Genomic DNA, 24,028 nt, shown 5'->3' with positions numbered 1-24,028 from the left:
AGTTGAGCTTATTTAGATTTAATGTCTCTTTACAGTAATTATTAGTATTGATTCAAAAAGGTTTGTACTTTTTTTTTGCGGCCCAGGTATTCGTGCGTATGAGCAGCTGGGCTACAGGGCCTTTGGGACCCCCGGGAAGATGGCGGCAGGTATTGCCATCACGCTGCAGAACATTGGAGGTGAGGTGACATCTGTCCTCACACTTATACTCACATTTTTTACGTTTGTGTGATAAACTTGTAGTATTCTGTGATGTGGGGCTTTGTATTAACTGTGTGTGTGTACTTATCTCCTTTTCACAGCCATGTCCAGTTACCTATATATAGTCAAGTATGAGTTCCCTTTGGTCATCCAGGCCTTTCTGAGGGTGGATAAACCTGCAGGGTGAGTGGTCATTGCATGCATGACATCAAAGTTTTCCTTTCACACAATGCAGTTACACAAGTGACCTCAGATCCAGGGAACACATGCTGTGTCATATAGGAAGGAGTACAGTAATTATTTTAAGCTCTATCTAGATGTTATAATCTACTAATCGTATTTATTTTAAAAAATACTTTGGTTGAAATACCCCTGCCTCAGTTTGGCATTTGTAGAAACTGCCATGCCTCCTAAAGGTAAGGTAAATGGAAATAAAAATGCCCATGTCAGAAAGTAGTCTGATATCTCGTCGCTTGCTGCGTAAGATTTCAGCCTCCACAGAGCAGAGGTGTCAGGCTGTGCCAGTTTGCGGGCTTGGTGCTGCTCTGGATGTGCTGAGCAGCTGGCGTGAGAACAGCTGTGATAGTGACCCTGGAGGAGGAGAGCAGCATGGCCGCATTGAAACACTCACATCAAAACACAGCTAGACTCCACGGCTGAAAACGTAAACCATGGGATATCACTGGCCGGTGCAGGTGGCCTCAGAAACAAATAATTGGGAGTGGGATGTTCCCCCCTCACACCTTAACCCTTACCCCAGTTAGAGCCTCTCCTAACATATTCTTTGGGTTTGAGAAATGTTTGTTATAGCGGTATACTTTATAAGTGCCTGCTGTGCTGGTTTCAACCCTTAAGACGGATGTTGTGCAACCCCCTTTGCTAATAAATGTTTAGATGAATGTGTCAGGCTACATTTAGTCACCCTTCACAATACTGTAGAAGTGACATACTGTGATAACATGTCCTCTTTGTTTTCTGGTGTCAGCTCTCTTGCTCTGTGAAGCAGTGCTGTGGGCCATGGTCAACGATTACAGTTTATTTGAAATGACAGACTAGATTGACCCAGTGGCCTTTAATGTGTGTTTATATTGTTTAACTGTACAGGGGACATAAATAACACCACACCTCACGAGCCAATGCAATAGAATAAAATAGCTTTATATTTAATACTACTTTTAGAAAGGATAGAATTACACTGTAATGATAAAGCTTATAATGTATGAATTACAGCTTAGGGTTTTCAGTTCTAGTGCATCTATGGATAATCATAGTATATAAATATAGATATTTTTTTAATACACAAATACCCAAGCGATCCATGTTTATTTTGAAAGTTGAAAATGTTAATTTGTCATAAAATAATTATATTAAAAACTATGGTAATTGTTTTTAAAAACTATCGTTAACTGATTTGCATTTTTTCCCCATGTATTTCTTAACTATCTTTTTCTAGAAAGTAATTGATGTATAGCGTTTTTTCCATCACCAAGGCAAAATGTACAAGCATTAACATATCATTTTTCCAGTTGAATCTTCCACATTTTCAGTGTAGGTATTTTAGTCTGGATGGTTGTAGTTTAACTCTATGTTTTATAGCAGTATATGGTGCTCTTAAACTGGTAGATTTTCAACAAAACCTCAAAGTAAAAACACAAGATAGTTGTCGTCGAATGGCTTTTGCATGGGTGTGTATCTTTTTAGGTGTCTAGATGTGTGTTGCTCACGTGCACTGTGTCAATGAACACCTGTGAACAGGCTGTCTCTTTGTTTATGTGAACATGTTTGTTTAACTAGCTTATCAGGGAGCCACTGGTATTTGCTACATTTATATTTTCTTATCAAGTCACTGTTTGTGCTCATTAGTAGTGGTGCATTTATGAAATACTGTATGTTTGTGTGCGTGTGTGTGTTGGTGAGACTGAGACCCTGGTCCAGATGGTCGGAGGGCAGGAAAACTTCAGGATAGAAGAGCCTCTTGTTCTGTGTGTGTGTGTGTGTGTGTGTGTGTGTGTGTGTGTGTGTGTGTGTGTGTGTGTGTGTGTGTGTGTGTGTGTGTGTGTGTGTGTGTGTGTGTGTGTGTTCAACTGCATCTCTGCAGAGCCTCCCACCTGATAAAAATCGTGTAATCAATCACCCCTACTGTGTCAATCTAAAAATAGCTCACAGCATGTCTGTGTATGAGACAGACACATGTGGTGGGTGGGTTTTTTGCCAAACATCTATTATTCATCTCTTACACTTAGTCACAATGTTTACACTTTGAATGTGACTTTCCACTTGACTCTGTGTCAGTTGGTAGAAACCAAGTCAGCCATATATCAAAGAATCTTAAAATTGCCTCAAGGGGCATAACTAATAAATGATATTTACATTGGTTTAGCCAAAAACAGGAATTCCTTTTCTGGTTAGTATACCCGTCAATGGGTTCTCTCTTGATTTTCTTCAGTAAATTAATTGTTTTACAACACATAATGATATACCGTATTACTCATGATGTTACTGTGTATGTCTAGTGGAATTCATAAGTAAGTACGCTCCAATAATGCACTTGCAGTCAGCCAGCCTCGCCATTATGAAACCACTCCATCATATCCTTGCAGAGTAGTGTGATGGTGTAATTAAGTTCTCAACAGGGCTGTAGCCAAGACTTTTTACACACTGAGGTCATGGGTCGGTATACCCCATCACAACACCACACCTCTAATCCATTTTTGATTAGCCTTAAAAAAAAAACTTGTAGCTGTATTGATAATTACTTTTACATCTCAAATGTGAACGGTTAAACACTGTCTGTTTCAAAGCCTTCTCCACACTACACAGGTTAATGATTCTGGTGGACAAATGTTTGGTCTCCTTATTGTGTTTGAATAATTTGTACTGTCAATGGATAATATATTATGAGAGAATACCACAATCAGTCCAAACACTAAATAGTATGTCCAATTTGTATGTGATATTAACCTTACAAACACTCTCATAAACAGCACAGAGGACATGACCTGTGTTCCAGCCTGGGTTCTCGGTGTCCAGTGGTACGGGGAGCAAAGAGGCTTATTTTCTACCCTAACTCTTTGATTTGGCATAGTGGTGGTGATGGAAGAAAAAAAAAACTCATTCATTAAATCAGTTTTTTCCACCATGTAAGCCTTATTTGTGTGCACCTGATTTTCTAGCTGTTCCCCCACTTATCCCCTGTGTCTTCCAAATCAATATCTGATGCAGTGCAAATGCTCAAGAGGATTAAGATTGAGAGGAGTGTTTAAGCAGAGTAATTCCTAATCGATGGGTTTTATTCTTTGTGTCTTTCTGTCTCTCTGCAGTGAATGGTACCTGAACGGAAACTACCTTGTGATGATTGTATCTGTTGCAGTAATATTACCACTGGCTCTCATGAAACAGCTAGGTGAGTATATACTACCACATCCTTCCTTTAGTGAGAGGCCCAGCCCAGTAATCTTTCATTCTGGGCTTCCTTGTAAATTCGGAAAAAACTACGGTATAACATTTATCTAAAATGCTAAGCTATTATAGCAACAGCACAAGGCAAGGCAAGTTTATTTATATAGCACCTTTCAACAAAAAGCAATTCAAAGTGCTTTCCAATGATGAAAAACGTTAGGGACATTACTAAGTCTGCCAATTGTAATTGTAAGTAATACTTACCTTAAGTTTGAGCTGACATTACTGCGACTGTGGCTTTAAGGTAGTGTGGTCGTGTAACAATTGGAAGCAAAACATATAGATGTATCATTGGGAAAGATACATTACCCTAAATCTCTCCTGACAAACCCAATGGTGCATGTCTGTTGGTGAATTTTAATAACCTTGAGCAGGTGGCCCCTTGCATGGTGGCCCAACCTAAGGTGAGGTGGTGACTTGTATATGTTAAGCACTTTGAGGGTTATAAAGACTTGAAACGAAGTATATAAATGCAGTCCATTAACCATTAGGGGCGGCACCATATCAAGGCAGTTTTATTTAATATTAATTTCCCAATGTACTGCAGGGCTTGACGCAGCAAAGGTTTTATAGGGTTTATTCAGTGACTTGCTCAGTAACAATTTCTTCCACTACCCTTTAGACCTACGCATGGGTCTTTTAGTTTTTTATTTAAGGGCTTGCTCATTTAGATGTTAGAGCTAAACTTTGCTTTATTTATTGTATTTTTCCTGGAAGAGTCTTTCTCCTCCCTCCCTCTCTTCTTATTTCCGTGACCACTTCCACTGTTGTCCTACTGAGATGTCCCTTGCTACATGGCTTATTCCCCAGCTTTTTAAAGTCACACCTGAATTCAACGAGTAGCCATGCCGGATAATTGGCTGCAAGCTGCTAAACAGCCAAGGGTTCACTCCCTCAAAAATAATAAGCCTGTGTTGCACTTGAGACAGTCTCAAATGTGTTCTTGCAAGGTTGGTTGAGTGTCATGTGGCCTGTCTGTGTGACAGCCCTTCAGATGAGCTAGTACATGAAAGAAAACAGACGGAAAGTGGAAAAAAAGCAGAGAGAGCCAGTTTGGAAGTGAGAATAAGGAGGCGTATTGGCTGACCTCTTTTAAGAAGTCTGTCTCCTGCCGAGACATCAAGAACAACAGAGCCAGTTGGTGCAGTTAGTGTCCAGTTATGAGATCCGACACCAAGCACAGTAAATCGGTGTAGTTCACCGTACAGTAATAGGTTCAGCAGAAATATTTACCTCACTTTTGATTAGTCTTTAGAGTTACCCTGCATTTTCTTCATATCAACCTTTTATGTAATATATTCGAGAATAAGCATAACCATGTAATCCTAAAAAAGAGACATGCTAATGAGCGTTTGTGTTTTAGGATACCTGGGATACACCAGTGGTTTCTCCCTGAGCTGCATGGTTTTCTTCCTCGTTTCGGTACGTTCTCTGCCTCTTGGCATACCTGCATGTTAACTAGACATGATGTCTTTCTTCTTGTTTCAATTATGTTGGCAGAAACATCAAGGCAGCATATTTAGATGTAATGGGATCTGTCTGTAACATGAATTCTTTCACCATCCCATCGTCTCTTTAGTATTCCCCACTCTCTCTTCTCATTGCCTTGGACTAGTGTTTGCACACTGCAGTTCCAGCCTGTGTCGGTTCTCTGACCTACATTTGGCTGTGCGAGCTGTAATCCATGAATATCTCTCTCCCCCAACCCCTCTCTCTCTTTTTCTCTGTGCCATATTTTCTGCCTGTCTTTATGCTAGCCGTGTCTTAGAGCATTTGTTTCTTCTTAATGCCTCTCGTCTGCATTGCACAGGTCATCTACAAGAAGTTCAATACACCGTGTCCATTTGTGGACTTTTCATTCAATAGCACTGCCAGTGTGCTGAATGTCAGTGCCATGGATCCTGGTGGGGCGCCGGATCCTTCCTGTATTCCAAAAATGGCCAACCTCAACTCACAAGTATGTTAAATGCTTGTCACTCAGTTTGAAACTGCAAATCCAACTCCACTGCCATGTCCACTGACAGCCACCAATTTATGTTTTAGTCATTTTTAGCATGATGCCAGTGACAGTTCACAATGCAAGCATGGAAATCGCACCTGGTTTGGAGCACTCCGTTGCACTCAAGACGACATTGGGGCTTTTATCAGAAGCTGTTAACGGTCGACATTAGTCTGTGATTAATGTAAGGCTCAAGATGTACAGTGACCCCTGAGCTGTCTGCTCCTGCAGAGGAATAACAATTGCTTTGGCATTCTGTACTAACAGGGAGATCATCAAGTGTGCCCTTTGTTGGCCATAGACATAATAATGAATGAAATGGGAAAGACTTGGCATTTCTCTGTGCTCTTCATTTTTACACTTAGCACATACCTTCACAACAGGAGTGGACTGTAGAAGGTCTCTTAATCACAGCTAGATGATTCCATTTGTTTGATTGTATCATAACATTACTTAAATTAAAACACTTGTACTTTTTAGAGCTTAAGCAAAAACAGATTGCTCCTATCAAGTCTTTATTAGCATCTCTTAAAGATGGGTGAGGCTTAGCTAACCCGGGCTAGTGCGACCAATCCCAGCTGCTTAGCAGCTTATGAGTATGGCATTCTTAAAAAGGCTAAAGCTGGTCCTCAGCCAGGCCCAAGTTAATCAAAGGGAAACAATTAGCTCTCTGTGATGTGTCCGAGGGAGTAATGGGCTGTAAAGCGCGAGGTTGGTGGTAGGACGTCTGGGATGGTGCTGCTGTATCTATGGTGACCTGTTGGGGTTCATTTTCAGACGGCCTACACCATTCCCATCCTGGCGTTCGCCTTTGTGTGCCACCCCGAGGTCCTGCCCATCTACACAGAGCTGCGCAAGTATGTTCTCATGATGGGAAACCCCTGCTAAATTTTGGACAAGAAAACAGTTGCATAACAACGAGGAAAGCCACTGTTTCTGTTTTCTGCTTGGCCGATCATATCCTAGTCACATGCACTGCTTTAACTTTGTTTTGAAATGTGTTGGCACTGCTTGTACAATGTAGCATGTTGTTTAAATTTAACTTTAAATGTATCATCCTGCTTTGAACCACTGTTGCTTGTTTTCTTAAGATTTAAAGGGATTATTCCGTTTTTGAGTCATTTTCCTGCATCTATGTAGCCTGCAGCTGGAGATGGTGTATTAATAGTAACAGGGCTACATGCTTTCTATATGGGCATATACAGTAATTTCACTGTGAATGTGTGTGTGTGTGTGTGTGTGTGTGTGTGTGTGTGTGTGTGTGTGTGTGTGTGTGTGTGTGTGTGTGTGTGTGTGCGTGTGCGTGTGCGTGTGACATCCCTTTGCAATATCTTCTGATTTCAGTCCCACCAAGAAAAAGATGCAGCATGTGGCCAACATCTCCATTGCAGTCATGTACTGCATGTACTTCCTGGCTGCTCTTTTTGGATACCTAACTTTCTATGGTGAGGCCTTGTCCTCCTCCTGTCTCTCTGTCTCTATCTCTCCTATAAACATCCTCATTTGCTTCTGATTTTTATTTATTTGTTTCATATATATAAGGTTATTGGTACAATATTATAGTATAGTAGTCTTATAGTATATATATATATATATATATATATATATATATATATATATATATATATATATATATATATATATATATATATATATATATATATATATATATATATATATATATATATATATATATATATATATATTATAACATAAAATAAGTCCTTGCGGAACAGAAGTCCTGAAGGCTGAAAAGCATCATGATGCCTCTACTCCCTCTAGTGGTCATGTGGTAGATCTTAACGTAATCTATTGCATTAAAAATGCAGCATGAATTAATTAAGGTTTTATTTGATACAAAAGAATTGTAGTTTATTTTAACCTTTATTTTTGACGGGATTAAAGTATAAGGTCAGCATTTTTGTAACTGCTATAAGTATTTAAACAAACCTTTTAATATTAGTATTTTACTTACGTCGTTATTAATTCATATTTATTCAGTACAAATTATGATTTGAGAAGAACCTACTCTATTTAGCTCCTTTCTGATCTCTTTCAGGTGAAGTGGAAGCAGAGCTGCTTCACACCTACAGCCGTATCGACCCGTATGACTCTTTGATTTTGTGCGTGCGTGTGGCTGTGCTCGTGGCTGTCACACTCACTGTGCCCATTGTGCTCTTTCCTGTAAGTACAGTTTCAGTTTCTTAAGTTCACACTCACTTTTGGCAAATCATAAAGCAGTTATTTTCCTCATCCAGTGATAATTGCCTTTTTTTGTTTTCACAAGGTACGGAGAGCAATACAGCAGATGGCGTTTCCCAACAAGACCTTCAACTGGCCACGTCACATTGCCATTGCGGTCGTTCTGCTCACTTTCATCAACCTGCTGGTCATCTTTGCCCCCAACATCTTGGGCATCTTTGGGGTCATTGGTAAGTTAGACGAACACTGGGAGATTGTTGGTTTTGAGCACAAATATTCAGACAGACAAAGTTACTAAGAGAGGGCGCCCAGTGATCTCTAAAGATATACTATGGAACATGTCTGCATTAAAATATCAACAAATGACTAGACTAGACTATTTTGTTTAGTTGTGTACTAACATTATCACAAATGTTTTCACTAAACCTAGAGAAGTCACTCATTTTAAACAAGGTAACTGTTCATTTCCTTAGGTGGCTTCTAATGCCATTGCGCATTAGCATTGTGGTTGTTTGCCAGAAGTCATACATTTACTTTCTATCCAGTTTTAAGTCACATTTTTATAGTAATTTTTTATTTTATTCATGTTGATTAAACTATATAGGAGCCTGGGAGAAATACTGATTTGAAAAGGGATTTATTCAGTGGTTCAACTAGTTTTACTGAGTGGGTTCTCATGTTTTGGGGAAGAAACAAATCCATGCAGATAATTAGAGTCCCAGTAAAACTATCCTGAATGATGTACACTCAAGTAACCTTAATCGGAAGAAGCTGACTTTATTGTGAAACTCGCATGAGCTGCTGCAGCGACATTTGTAATTGATTTGATTTAGAGGCCTGCTGGAACATAGATCAGATATGCATTCTCCTTTATATTTTCAGATAAATATTAAACCTCTTTCTTTACGTTCCAGAAACAGTCTGTTTTTAATGTATTGCTCATACTTTCCAACTCAAAGAGCAGAATGGTTCCACAACAGTTGCATGCAAATAAACACATTTATTTGACCCCTTTTATACTCATTTCCATATCATCACACATCACTGTTGGACTTGCAGCAGTAATTAATGAGAACTGAAGGGAGAAAGAATTTATGGAGATTGAGTTTCATGAATCATTTTTGGCTTTTTGTCTGTTTTCCAGGTGCCACATCTGCCCCTTGTCTCATTTTCATATTCCCTGCCGTGTTCTACCTTCGTATCGTACCCAAAGAAGAGGAGCCAATGAGCTCATTTCCCAAAATCGTGGTAAGCATATCTTTAGTATGCAACTAGTTAAGATCAGTTTAGTTGTATTTATTTTAGGGTTAGCTTCAGTATCTTTAGATACAATCTTTAAGAAGCTGTGCAGTTCATGGGAACAAAAGTAAGGAACAGAAAGCTTCACAAAAAGCTTTGACTGTCATTTAAAGTGCTGAATAATCAGAATCATCTTCAGGGGCAAAGTATGTGTAAACATACAAGTAATATAACAATTTAGCACTAGTTTTAATGCATAGACACAGAAATACACAGTTTGAAAAAAAACAACCTGTATCTATAAATGATATTTACAGATATACATACATACATACAAAAACATATATATGCATCATTATCAATATACAATGGCATTGACATTTGTAAAACAGTAAGAAAAAATGCTATTAATATAATTTAGGCATATATGATACAGTACAACATGCTAATAGTTGTGATGATTTTAATATGTTAAACACTGTGCATTTGTTCTTATTTAGTATTGTACGGTTTACTTAAAATGCTTACATTGACAATTATGTCTGTTTGAAGCTACACAGGTATTCAATGGTTTACTATGGACGTCACTGTAAATATTGTGGCAATGTAAAGGATGCATCCGGTGTTCTTAATGATCTCTCCATCCTGTTGTCACTGTCTTTAACTCAATCCCTCCTCCTTTCTCCTAGGCCGTCTGTTTTGCTGCCATAGGTTTCCTGTTTATGATCATGAGCCTGAGCTTTATCATCATGGATTGGACATCTGGCACCAGCAACGCCAGCAGTGGTCACTAAGCACCACTCTCCGTGTTTTTCTTTCAGGTTTTATATCGTCGATTTAGATCTATGTTGTAATGTTACAGTTTTTACTTTGAATGATGTTCAACGTTGAAAATGCCCTGTCTTTTCCATTAGAGAATTTCGGCCGCAGAGAAGGAGTCTAGAGTTCAGGAAGGTTTTCAATTTCTCCACAAAAGCTCTCACTCTAATGACATTACTCTGTACTGTACATCCTGCCAAACAGTGACTGCCGATCCATTCCAGTAGACTTTCCTGGAAAGTTGATGATAGGTTGTTGACATTTGGAGGCTGTGCCTTGAGAGGTGGATGTAAGAGAATATAAAAGCAACACTTTAGAAAGCTGCTCTCTTTATATGCCTTCCCCTGTGTTGTTGGTTGTGAGCATCTGCCGCTCCTTGCCAACTCTGTGTTGTCCCTATCTCTGATCTGAACACTGCTATTTGACACATAATACATGATCTGAGGCCCCTCCATTTTAACAGTTGATTGATGAAAATCTATTGAATGATAGACAATTATTTCATGATGTTTATGTCTATTATTAATAATAAGTTATTTCAACAACTACATGTTCGCATATATAACTAAAAATGTTTTTCACAGAAAAAAGATTAGTGGATAATTTTCTTGCAGAGAAAACTCTTAAAACTCAGCTCTTTAGCTTAGCTCGGAAAGATGTTGAGTTGCTTCTTAAAAGTGTGCAGCATTTAGCTCACTTCACCAAGTTGTGCTACTGGTGGTTATTTTAAGGTTTGGAGGTGTTATTATTCCCACTTCAGACAGAGCAGGGTGTAAAACCACTGAAAGGAGGTGGTATAGAGCACATTTATTCTAACATTCCAACACAAGATGATAAAGATGTATATTTTCTTATTACTATAAAGTACTTGATGAAAACCTCAGATGATGCAGTATGGACTAATGATCCTCAGCTTGGTCTCTCTGAGGTGATCAGTATGAGAGAGGCAGGTTTCAGGACCGTTGTTTAATGGTTCTTGGCTCTCCAGATCACTACATAAAACACTGCCTAGTAGTACGCAGTTTTCTCCAAGTATTACTGTGTAGAGATAAAATGGTACTGAAAACCTTATCAGGTGGATTGTATAATGGATAAATGAAATGAGAAGAAGTAAGTTACCGCTCAGTGTTCTTAATGATCGAGAAGGGAGTATTTTTACCTGTATTATGTGTTGTTTCTGAACATTTACTGGAAGTGATCAAAGATAACCACACAAAAACAGGGTCACTTAATGAAGTGGTTAGGAACAGTTTTGTGTCTAGCACAAGCTTGATCCCTAACACAAATGACACAGACATGGGACTTCTGTCTCTTTAACAATCTTGAAAAGTTGTTGGTTCGCAAAAGCACTTTCCTTTTGATAAGCACAACTTCTTTTAGCCATTAATAAGTTGAAACACAAGCAAATGTGAGGAATTCACATATTAGTTAGATGTGATTTAAGGGCATGTATCTATTGTATACCGAAATCTTTGGTGAAGTAATCAATCTAATGTAGATTACGAGAAAATTAGCAATGTTTTGACGATATAATATGGATGTCTTCTCAAACATTACTTGAAATAACATTAAGGTTTGTGCTCTTATGAGCCCCTGCCATCATTATTTTCCCCCTTTGGTCCTTCTGTAGATACAAATAATTAATTGGATGTACTGTTGGAGGTGTTTAAGTGTCCGTGTTGTTTATAAAAGAAAACATGGCTCCATTGTAATTCAACTATAGTACCTATATGCATTAGTGTTGTTAAACCTGGACCTATACTCTGATCAGAAGTATAATTCAAGTGTTTGTCTCCCTCTATTGATAGTTTAGCTGTTGTTTTAAACGTTATGTTTAATGTTTATTCGATTGAATCTGACCAGTGATGAAATGCAAAACCTGTCAAATTATTAATTTTAGTTTGATTTTTTTCCTATTTAAGTCATTTATAGTTAGTGGCGTATGATCAGTGGTATAGTTCGGGTTGTGTCTGACTTCCTTGCTGCTTCATGGCGGACAGTTACCTACTAACTCGGATTTGTTAGTGAGTTGGTGTACTTGCCTGAATATCAATATATTTTAATTATAAACTCTATTACAAAAGACTACAGTGAGTGCTGAAAGGTTAAGTGAGTATTGTCCAGTCAATTTGTTACACGAGAAACTTTTTTTAATCCCCTTGTTTACCATTGTATCTAGATATTGTCTTTATGTATGTGTATGCAGAGTGAATCATGTGAATCAGCCACTGGGGCATAACGTAGTGTATGGTGTTGTGCAATGCAATACTTATATTTATCCCCACCTTTCTGTTCCTAATTTGACCTTTCTGAGTTTTTCAATGACACACATATAAACACACATCTTAACCTCATAACACACACCCAAATGAAGTTAACTTCAGGCAGCAACGTTAGGGGATACACTTTGTTGGTGGCTGATATAAGATGATCTCTGAGAACCTCTTTTTAGACGTCAGTGTTGTAAGTCTCCGTCTTTGTGTGATTTATTGAAATGTGTATGATCGAAAAGTAACATAAGTATTGACATTGGCCAGCATTTATAAATAATGTATATAAATGTATACCCTTTATATTCTATATGCATATCTAGTTTGTACAATGTAAATAGAAATTAAAGTTTTAGTCCAATTAAAATTTTAAATGTAATCATTTTCAAAGTGCTTTTAAACCTTTTTGTCCTTGGATTCATGTTGATTTTCTTGTATCTCTATATATTTTAATATGTTGCTGGCAGTTGTACTGTAAACAATGTTGCAATAAAGATAATGAGGTAACAAAACGTTGATCTCTCATCTTCTTTCAGATATGGTGAGCCAGAAACAGGAGATTGAATATTGTATGACAGTTCTTTACATTTGAAACACATTGGCAATTCTACAACTTTTCAACCCCAGTCAAATTAGTGTGTTAGTGATACAATTAGAAAATGTTAGCATTAGATTTGAGTAAAAAATACACCTTGAATATATAGTACATCCCTTAGTCTATTGCAATATAATGCATAGATTATATGCATTATATGCAGGATGATAACAGTGATATGTAGCCATAAGATAAAATATATTTCATTCATATAACATTTTCGAATGCATAGAAATGTATTTCACATAATTACTATTGCCTGTCTTAGGCATACATATGCACACAATAAGCTTTTATTAAGACTGTGGTAGACGAATTGTGTAATAAAAGTAGCCAGTCCACTAGGTGACACTATGGAGCTGTTGTAGGCATCAGCTATGGCGTTATGACCACCAAGCTATGTAAAAAAATTGGGGATTTACATTTTTTTAAAGAGCAGATTTCTTTTGTGATAAGTTTCAGTTTTGCCTTTATACAATCAGAGGCATATGTTTTAACCCAAATACATTTACTCAAAGGCTACAGGTAACCTACAGATGATTTTGCACGATAGGATATCTTTTAAGTTGAAACATTGAAATAGACACATTTTTTAATGAAGTATATATGAAGTACTATTATAGATTCAACAATAGGCTATTGGTTAGTAGTTTAAATGGCTCTGTATTGGTGCTACTACTACTGGGCCTACAACATTATGTTTGGATTGCATTTGTAATATCTGCATTAAGAACTCTTCCTTTCGTTTAAACAACATTAAGCAGATCATGTTTTGTAGCTATCAGAATCAGAATAACTTTATTCGTCCCACAGAGGAGAAACTTTCATTTGTTACGGCAAGAAAAGAGCTAAAGATATTTTAATATTACCCAAAAGGCATGCATTTCCAAATATTAAAAATTCAAAAATAAAAAGGAAAAGGGAAAAATTACACAATTTACAAAATACACAAGATACACATCCTGTAAAAGTTCTGAGATATAGCTACTCCTTTACAAGAAAACAAACTGAATATTGTTCTACTGCTGTATTTGGTCAATATAAAAAAGAACTGTAGGCCAACCTAGGTTGTAAAAGTGTAGCCTACTGGTTAATAGAGCTACCTGTTAACCTATCTTAAAAAACAAAAACACCTCTTATCTCTTCTATCGTTACTGGGAATCACATACATCCTCAATGTTGACGTGATTAACTTGAAGGCTGTGTCTAGAAGAAAACAGAGGCACGCCGCCTTTGACTACATTTCCCATGACGCACCGGGAGTGGGCGTTTCCTGGGGAAGGTTGGCCCTGCTGCTGCTGATCTGGGAGGTGACTGAGCTGTCTCTCCGTTTGTCGGACAGAGAGGGGAACTTCACCGCGGCTACGGGTGTGGCTTCAAACGTGATAAATCTCAACGCGGGGGAAGAATGCTTAACGGCAATAGGGATTAAAACAAAAAAAGATACAAACCAGTGAAGAGAAATAGTATCTGAAAAGTGGCTGGTGTGTGCGCTGTGTGGTATCCTCACAGGCAGCAGGAATCCGTCAATGCTCGGTTTTTCAACAGCTGGAATACTTTTTCAACTCCCGTTTTCGTGGGTTTTAACCTGCTCTGATGTTTGACTGTAGGAACTACCGTTTTACCTAAAAGTCAAGCGATAGAAAAAAAGTTACTCTAGTTGTTTTTTCGTACGCTGGACAACTACTTATCCACTCTTACAAGAAACCACAAATGCTGGCCATCTGACTGAACAACCAAGTGTGTTTGGGAATTGTTAGAAATCCAAATTCCCATTGCAGGAGGAAATCTATGTTTCCAGTCCGCTGTCGCCACTCACCAAAAAGGGAAGTCGCCTTACCAAACTTCAGCCCTTGTTTTTTAAAATAAGGGTTTTTCGGACTCAGCCGATACATTATTTCTCAGGTGATATTTTCCCACTAAGCAGCAGTCCTGAAGCGCGCACTAGGAACCATGGGTTGTACGGTTAGTCAGGAAGATAAAGCCGCGGCCGAGAGGTCTAAAATGATTGATAAAAACCTGAGAGAAGATGGGGAGAAGGCGGCGAGAGAAGTGAAACTGCTACTGCTGGGTGAGTACTGTGTCACAACACTTGTACTGTCTTGCAAAAGTCCCTCATTAAAGGCCACAGATAAATTGTGCAATAGCATGAAACACTTGACCATTTGTACATGATGACACCGTAGAATAACAGACACATAACAGGCACAAAGCCCATGAGTAAGTTACTTTTTGAGCTTTTAATATTAACATTTTCCCTTTTAAAAGCGTGGCTTTCATTCATATCCTTCACACTATTGTTAAGTGTTTTTTACAGCTACAACAGAACTCAATTGGTTGTTAGAGTTTACACCCTCTGGAGACACAAATGGGGCAATGTGCAGTCCTGTGAACTAGCCCACTGCCATAGTTTGCATGTTAATTATAAGTTGAATGTCCTGTCCTGCCCTTTTCCTTCATTCTAGGCTCTGCTTACCGTAAACATGTGGGCTTTATTTAGGATGTTTGGAGTTGAAACAGCAGTCAGGATCACGTGTCTTGCAATGGATGGTGTTGAATGCTAAACTCTGGATGTCGAGTGAGAGGCAGAGTGTCTGATTTCTTTTGACAAGGCAGCCAAATAGGCAGTCTTATATCTGCAGAGGTTTCCTCCCACCAGGACAGTACTGAGGGGTCAGACAAGCCAAGGTCTGGTTGATAATGAGTGGGCCGCTGCTGTTTGGACAGAGGGTCAACAGCCCTGACGGTTCCCAGCACTCACACACACATAAACAACTGATTCATAGTAATGCTTGGTAGCAAAGAGAGAATGAGCCACTTTCCAAGGCTTTTAATTGAGCCTTCTTTGAATTATAGCTTACTGGACACATTGCTTTGTTCTACATAGGCCTTTAATATTGAAGATACTGACATCTTGTTGTATTTCTAACCAGCCTTATCATTTTAGATTGTCCTATATGGCATGGGGCATCATGGAAATTAATGTTAATATTGTCCTGGTCTAAATCATTGCAATTAAACAATATTACACTGGTAATCCTTAAAATATAATAATATTTAATTGCTGAAGTGCTCAGACAAGCACAAAGAAAGGAAGTAACACGTCTTATTGGCTGAATCAATGAATCATGAATGAAGTTAAAATCAGTCAATTCAAGCATCAATGATGTGTTTCATTTCATGTTCGTTGATTCACATTCCAGAAATTACTCCTGTTATTGTCTCAAGATATTCAATGCAGTTTTGAATCAGTCGTTTTTATTGAAAACGCCATGCTGAACATATGCTCTGGTTGATATTGATTCTGTGAGCCGAGAAATATAGGTCAACTTGAATCATACTTGAAAACAAGCTATTTAATATTCTCATTCTACACCACGCTCATGCATACGCTCTGTCCTTACTATAGCTTGTATAAATCAGAAGTAGTTTGGATGCATTTTGTAACAGTTTGGCAGTCCCACAAAACTGATTTATTCTCCTCTATCTCACAGAAAACAGTAAATTCTGCTTAAATTGATAGAGAACACATACTGTGTTTCTCTCCCCTGGGTCATTAAAGAGATGTCTGGTCGTTAAGCTGTGCCCCTGGTTAGAAGTCTAATTACATACTCTGCTGTACAGCAGGTTTAATATCAGTAATTACCATCCAGCGCAGTGTGTGGGGGCTGACAGGAATTATAGGAGAGGTCTGAATCTGAACCCTGGATTTTGTGAATTTATGGACAAAAGACTTTTCTCCTTCACTTGTGCATTTTGAAAAAAATGGTCAGGGTGTGCAAAGACTATTGGATAAAAACCTGCAAACTGTAGGATTTCCGCTTTCTGAAACGTGAACTTTAAAATCTAGTCTGGAAAGGATGCAGTTTTGCATGAATTATTCCTTCAAGATGGAGCAAAATTCAGTCAGTTAAAATAAAGCTCCGTTACAGTGTCTCCATGTTGGGTTTTTTAGTTGTAGCTTAAATCATATAATCTATTAAGTATGTGTGATGGAGGTGTGACCTCCTTCCAGAGGTGCAACATCACACCTCCAATGTATACACTTTTCAGCGCTCCCATCTGTTGCCATGGAATCTGTTGAAACAGCTGAGAAAAGAATGCCTGCTTCCTTCACCAGTAAACAGACTGTCCTGTCGGGCCTGATGAAGCCTCAGATGTAAATTGTAATTCAATGTCCCTCTTAGAGCAAACCCGTGAGACTCTTAATGTGAGGTGTGGGGCTTAATGTTGAATGATGCCTTGTTTCTACTACAATGATGGATCTGTTTTTGAATCAATTCTGAAGTACTGCCTTCAACAACCACAGAAAGTATAATCCAAATCTTTACTTCCCAATTTATATTTCATACAGTGTCGCGCAATTAGGAATTTCCATTGTAAATACTCTTTCCGTGAGCATACTTTACCTACAAGAAGGCTGTGTTAGATTGCTTTGCTGTCCCCAGAGAAAGCCATTAGTTAATGTAGCAGCGAGGACTTCATACCATGGAGGCTTAAGTTTTCATTAACAGGAAGCACTCATTCACAGCCTTCCCTGCTGATTCTGATCTTTGATTGACATGTAATCCTCCTCCCCGTTCACAACAAAGATTTCTCTGCTCACTTTAGTTGATTCACTCTATCCTTTGGCTTACTAACCTTTTTTTTCCAGCTCAACACAAATGAAAAGTTCCTTTTGGCTGCATGCCTCGCTTAAACTGTGAGAAACTGCAGTCTAGTTGTAGGAAATATTTCTGCATGAGGCACACACACACACACACACACACACACACACACACACACACACACACACACACACACACACACACACACACACACACACACACACACACACACACACACACACACACACACACACACACACACACACACACAAATACTGTTAATTTTGCATAAACACATTGGCTTAGAGGCTTGATAGGCAATGCTTGTATGTATTGTGCTGGCAGGACAGCCACATTTTATTGTAACACAAATATATAGACTTATAGGAATTGTACTAAAAATGTCTTCGGTATATGTGAACATTAAAGAGACGTGAACCACGTGTGAATACTCCCTTTTCACTGCCCAGCTGTCTGCTTGATAGAGTTGATAAATGACGAAAAATAAAAAGGGGGCTGCAGTGAAAAAGAAGCTGATCTTGGAAGAAAAACAACTTGGTCTATTTTAGGTCTTAAAAAATAACTGATATGGCAGCGCTGTTATTCGTTTCCATGGGGGATAGTGGACGTGTTGTTTCATGACATGATATACAGGGCATGCTCTGCAGTACACATTATGCAGTCGGTTTACGGTTGTTGCTTCTATGTTAAATTGACTTGGATTGCAATACATAAGCCCCAGTGGTCCCAGCAGTGAGGCTGCCATGTAACAATGTAAGGCTGACGTACTGTTCAGCCGGCAGCTGGTTTTATTCCTGATCAAAGCATTAAACGGTTAACCTAAATGAAAGCGGAAGCCACTTTGCATTTCTCATGCCACGGGATGGCAAATTCATAGTTAATGTTTTCAGGCTACGGATATATTATCTGTGTGGAGAGGAGATGCAAAGAACATTTTGTATTACTCAACCATGTCTGTCTTTACACAAGGACCCTGGTCATTATTTTGAACCAGCATTAAATAGCTTTAACCACAGACAGAAGAAAAAACACATGATGTGAAACAAGTCGTGTTCCCTTCCTCTTTTTGAATGTGCTTTCTGCAGTGTGCCAATGAGGATGCTCACTCGATAATCTGCATACTTTGCTAAAGCCTTGGTCGGGAAGTCGGGAAATAGACTCACAGCAAACACTAAAGCAGTTATTGGATGAAGTGAGCACCAATTCAAAAAATGATGGTAGACACTTACTCACCTCGACTTGCTCTTTTTTAGATTTCCTTTAGTTAAATGTGTGGAGACTACTTTTTTTTTTAAAGAGTTAAACAGTTTAGATCACTGCAGGCAACAGGACTTATTGTAACTAATTGTTTCAATTACAGCTGATCAACCCACCTATACTGAGTAGGTACTATCAACTGTGGAAAAAAAACTACTAGAAACCCCCATGAATGAAAAAGTTAGTCAAGTCGAACCATGCCAGTCAGTGAAAATGCAGTTTTACCTAGTGGCTAACATGATAATACATTTTTCCATAGCTCAACGAACAACGAAACCCACCAAATCTATCAAGGAAATTAAGTTATACACCAGTCTGTGTCTGTATTGGTACAAACTGTTTTTTATTTCTTCATTGCAATAGAGAGCCACAGCCAAACCCTTCAGTTGGTTGTGGCTAATACGATTGTATTAGGTCGTAACCACGGTCACACACCTACACAGGCAGTTTCCTCCTGTGGGTTCCAGGAGACCAAACTCTTACGTTCATTTCTCTTGACATGTATGATCAGGTAACTTTCTCAAAGCCTAGCGCTGCAGACGCAGTATTGATCACAAAGAGAGGGCCTCTATCGACTAGCCCAGCCACTGCTACCATTTGTGAAAGCCATCAATGTGAGCAGATTTGAGCTGGGAAACCTGAGCCATTGCTGCTGTGGTAGTATGGTTAGAGAGGCAGGGAGATCAGGACTCTGCTATTGTATCTTCACCTCTTGGTTATTATTGGTGTTGAACTGCTGTTCAAATCTCTATAAAACTGCTCCCAAATTCCTTCTCCATTTTCACCTCCATAGGTTAAAGGACAAAAACAATCCAGAGAAATGAAACATAACAGGGTGCACTATTTGTCCAAATAGCATCAACAGCACATTAAGCCTCCAGTACAGGCACATATTTACTGTAGACAGTAATGTTTGATGACAACACAAGGTGACAGCTTCTCCTGCTGGTCAGCCCATGTGGTCAGTGCTGCATAGACACTCGGTTCCTCCCTCTTATTAAAGGCAGTGTCTGAGTTTCAGTGGGTGTCAGGTGTAATTACAGTTGGCTGATTATAGGGACCTTGGTACTCTGGAAAAAGCCAGTCAGACTGACCTGTTCCACAGCTCCAGGTCTCAAGTGCCTGCTCCGGCAGCGCAGCACACTTCTCTGAAAAAATCTCTGAAATTCAGCTTCATGCAGCTGCTTTGTAACTGACACTTACAATGAGCACTTTTGGCAAATTTGTGCCGATTCTGTGAAATTCATCATATGTGCTGTTGCCCTATGTTTTTTGGGTGACTTGACCGTGTTTACTCAACAGTCTGCACCACAGTGCTGCCCAATTAGCTGTATGACGCACTGGATAGCAGATCTGTAAACGTGTGTGTGAAGGGGTAGAATATCCTGCAATTACAGGGAGAGCTAAGATAAAGCCTGCTCCTGCAGACTGTGTGTCTCAGTGCGAGTCCACAGGGATAGCGCTTTACCATCTTCTCTCCTCAGGAAATACTGATAGCTTTAGAAAAATCCTCCTCCACTGCCTCAAATATAGACCCCTGCTCTATACCTACATTATTCCTGCTACTTGAATATTTTAGTGAGGACAGGCGGTTTGTGAGTTACTTTGCCTGCAGCCCGTGGGTTGTAACTGTTATTGAGTGCAGCATCCAGAGTTCACCTTGATCACCACGGGGTGTGAAGATATTTGACACAGGTCCAGATCACTAGCCTTATTCTCTGTGCAAGAACTTAACCTTCGATAATGTGTGTAGGAGGAGGAAGTAGATACTACAGACCACCCTGCACCTAACTGTTGCAAAATGCAAAGCTTTTTTATTGAGAGCCTTGGATATAGGCTCAGATACAGAAATAGCTTTAAAATAACATATAAACCGGTATCCATCCTGCCATGTAGATATAATTGAATTAGATTAAACTGATTAATATTTCAGATAGTCTCCATCATTTCTACTTCCAGCCCACTACAATGAATGCCTCCTTGTTGCTTCTCAACATACTAAAACATAATTTGTTTTGCCAGAGTTTGTAACACAACGCCTAATTCTGTTTCTGTTGGTTAACTGGCACACAAGAGCTTTTTTCTCGCAGGGGGTGTGAATAGATTAGATCTGCAGTTGATCCTGAGGAAGTGGGACACTGTTTGTGGTTATACGTGCTGCTGAAGAGCATTTTAAATGTTATCACTCACCAGTGTGAGCACCACAAACAAAGTAATTCACCTGCACTGTATACGGTTGGTTGAAGAACTGTCTGTAATGGAGGTCTGAAAACCTGGGGGATTAAATCGGATTTATATGCATCACTTGACCACTTTTGTACTTTGAATTAACTGACCTGCTCATGCAAACCAGTGAGTGTTCTGGCATGTTTCCACATGTTGCTGCAGGGCTACCAAAACCTTTATTTTCCTCTCAACCCAAACCTGATCGACATTATTCTGTAAAGGCATAATAACTGTGCTCCCTGCAGTGCTGCTTATTTAGCTAGTGTCCTGAAAATACACAATTCACTCCTCAAAGTCATGACCCCACTCCAATAGCATCACATTATGTCCACTTAAGGTCCCCACTTTATTTTGCTTATTTTTCCAAGTGCCCTTAGGGGCTTGGGACTGGGAGTGGGGGCTTTCTTTGTCTGACCATGTCATTAAACACACATACAGTAAACCATTATCCCCTCTCTCCCCTCCCACAATCCATTTCCTTTCTTTCTGCCATTATAGGAAATGAGCTCACTTCACTTCCCCTCCATCCGCACGGGTCATCCTGTCATTTTTCTGCACTGGAGGGTCTGGTACGCCTGGGCTTCCCCCAGGGCTGTCCTGCTCTCAGCTTTGAGCCTGTGTGTATGAACAGCCAAATGTCAAAATGGTACCCCCAGAAAGAAAATAGCTCCAGTCTTCAATGGAGGCTGACTTCTTTAGACATTTCATCCCAACCATCTTTGAAAAGAAGTAGGCAGCACTAAAGTGAGGATGAAAAAAGAAGACAGAGAGGATTCGTTAAACTGGCTACCAATCCAATAAAGCTCATGAGATAACCAGTAAGGATGGAAGCAGCGGTTGGGCCACAGTTCATGTTTAGCCAAGTGGAAGACAGAGCATGTCTGTAGCCATGGTTTGATATGCTCAGTTCTTTCATCTATTATTTAGTTCAGCTACTGTTCAAATGTGTTCTAGGTGTTAGAGAAAAGCTTGGAAGGCTGTGCAAAAAAAAGCACGACATTACTTTTCAGACGGAGTGCCAGAAAATAGATTTTATCATGACAAATGTTTTCATCAACCTGTCGCTGTGTTTTGTACCGAGTGACAGTGTGTTGTGCGGAGATGTGAAACAGTGATGTAGTGAAGCTGTCAGAAAGCAGTCAGATGAAAGAGCAGGTGCCGCTCTGCCAGAGGTGCAGGAAGCCACAGTGTACCCTTTTAGGTCTGTTCCATTTGTTCAGTATCAGATGTATTTTCACCATGGCCCTTTCTTGATATGTCAATCTGCTGGCTCTCAGCTGTTTCTGTTGGTGTTCATCTGAACAGCGAGTGCATCAAGTGAGGTGTCTAGCATAACTTAAGCAGCAGGGGCCCATGCAAAGGTGATAGATGGTGGGAATAGTTTAGATGTCACACTGGGTGAGGTTATGTTTTTTTTCTCAAGGGGCCTCAGTGTGATGTTGAGACAGCTGAATAGAGAAGGCTGTAATTGAGGGCTCAGTTTATTGCTGTATCGCCTGTCTTTAGCTCTTCAATATCTGACAACTAGACTAACTCTATCCTTAAACTTCATTAGAATCTTTTATCTGGATTATCTTCTTTACCAGCTGGTTTGCTGCTTTCAGTGTCATGCTGAAACACAACACATTTACATTACGTTACACTTTAAGCTGTATCAATTTTTGAAGGTAATATATTTCTTTATTATACATTTCTTGGTATGTTAATAAAAACTGGGTTCACCTTCCAAAACCAATTAGCACTTCCTGCTGGTTCTACAAATGATGATCCTCTTTGAACAAGCCATTTTACGGGATTTGAGTCCATAACCACCTTCTCTTCAGCTCATTTTTATTATTTTATTACCTCATTTTACCATTTTTCTAATTAAATAAGTCGATTTGTTTTGTTGTACTTTGTTAAAATAACCACACTTTTCTCATATCAAATAGATGATGCTTGGGACTTCAAAGCAGCTGTCACCATTGTTGATGCTTTTCCGTTAAGATCTCTGTCTATTTCCTCTCTCTTTTACCATTTTTGATCATAGTTGTTAACCGTGTTGCAGATCTAATTGATGTCATTTCCTGTTACAGCCTGTCACCCCCTCCATCAGTCACTTCCTCTTTCAGCTGACTGCATGTAAAAGAGAAGTAGATGTGAGTCTTTTGTTCAGCTGGTAGAGGAAACCAGCACACCCATCCTGTGTCAGTAGCCTGGTTCTGATCCTCAGACTGTGGGCTCCACTTTTTAAAATGGACGGTTTGAAACATAACAATGAAGCCCTCGAACCAGTCTGCTTTAAAGCCACCCTTACTTTTCCCTCTCCAACTTTTCTTTTGTCTTACATATGTAAGTATTATTAGCAGACAGCAGTATTAACAACACTCGTGTGTCAGTGTGTTTTCACAACGCAAGTGAAAACCTAACAGTAGGATAAACTGGTGAAATGACACACACCTCTTAAACAGCATGCTGTGTATGCTCACAAGGAGTGGAGTTTTAAAAAGTGTTAGCTGTGATACTTTAGGACTGTTATAACTCATCTTTTGGACATAATAATACCCAGTCACCATTGTTATTTGTCTGAACACACCCTTCCAGCTAATGATTTTTGGATGTACCAGTGCCATAAAATATGTTATGGTGTATTGTTTTGTTTTCCACTCTTTAAAAAAACCCTTAGATCAGCAGGGCACAGTGGAGAAAATGTGTGTGTGAGACCCCAGACCAAGCTCTCTAACTTTAAGAAATATCCTTGGCAACACGGGCTGGTTTGTGGCACTTATAATTTGTGTGATCTTTTTAGTGTCAGTGCGTGTGTGTGTGTGTTTTTGGAGGGCTTTCGTGTGGTGTATAATTTTGGCATGTGAAAGGCAGGCTGAAGTACGAAGCACAAAACTAGTTTCCAACTTTAAAAAACCTTCCCATGAGCGAAATATGATTAGAAGTGAGACTGAGAGTTTAAAATGAATGGCACGTATTACAATTGGAGTTAAGATGACATCAAAAGAAACATTAACTCATAAATTATGCTTTCTGTAGATGTGACACTTTAAGTACCTCTGTGATGATAGATGATTTGTCAATTTTGCATGTCAAAGCATGCCGCTGCATCTTTTCCCTCACAGAGAGATTGCATGCAGAGACTATA

General features: G+C 39.2%; 2 protein-coding genes across 3 annotated transcripts in view; both read left to right on the top strand.

The window, feature by feature from the left end:
• Positions 1–12,701, top strand: part of LOC134883287 (sodium-coupled neutral amino acid transporter 3-like) — a 30,876-nt gene extending 18,175 nt beyond the window's left edge. For both annotated transcript variants that reach the window (XM_063911590.1, XM_063911591.1), the window contains 11 exons: positions 87–179; positions 303–384; positions 3,522–3,604; positions 5,024–5,082; positions 5,471–5,617; positions 6,437–6,516; positions 7,004–7,104; positions 7,719–7,843; positions 7,947–8,091; positions 9,006–9,109; positions 9,790–12,701. In XM_063911590.1, the coding sequence (XP_063767660.1) occupies positions 87–179; positions 303–384; positions 3,522–3,604; positions 5,024–5,082; positions 5,471–5,617; positions 6,437–6,516; positions 7,004–7,104; positions 7,719–7,843; positions 7,947–8,091; positions 9,006–9,109; positions 9,790–9,894 (1,124 nt within the window). In that variant the 3' untranslated portion in view covers positions 9,895–12,701. The remainder of the gene's footprint in view (positions 1–86; positions 180–302; positions 385–3,521; positions 3,605–5,023; positions 5,083–5,470; positions 5,618–6,436; positions 6,517–7,003; positions 7,105–7,718; positions 7,844–7,946; positions 8,092–9,005; positions 9,110–9,789) is intronic.
• A 1,404-nt stretch (positions 12,702–14,105) lies between these two features.
• The window catches only part of LOC134882291 (guanine nucleotide-binding protein G(i) subunit alpha-2), a 51,214-nt gene continuing 41,291 nt past the window's right edge, over positions 14,106–24,028 (top strand). The window contains exon 1 of the mRNA XM_063909922.1: positions 14,106–14,855. Within this exon, the coding sequence (XP_063765992.1) occupies positions 14,738–14,855 (118 nt within the window). The 5' untranslated portion in view covers positions 14,106–14,737. The remainder of the gene's footprint in view (positions 14,856–24,028) is intronic.

Source organism: Eleginops maclovinus, chromosome 20, assembly GCF_036324505.1.
Source record: "Eleginops maclovinus isolate JMC-PN-2008 ecotype Puerto Natales chromosome 20, JC_Emac_rtc_rv5, whole genome shotgun sequence".
Classification (NCBI taxonomy): Eukaryota; Metazoa; Chordata; class Actinopteri; order Perciformes; family Eleginopidae; genus Eleginops; species Eleginops maclovinus.
Note: the sequence above shows the minus strand (reverse complement) of the source record. Positions and strands in the feature narration are given on the sequence as shown.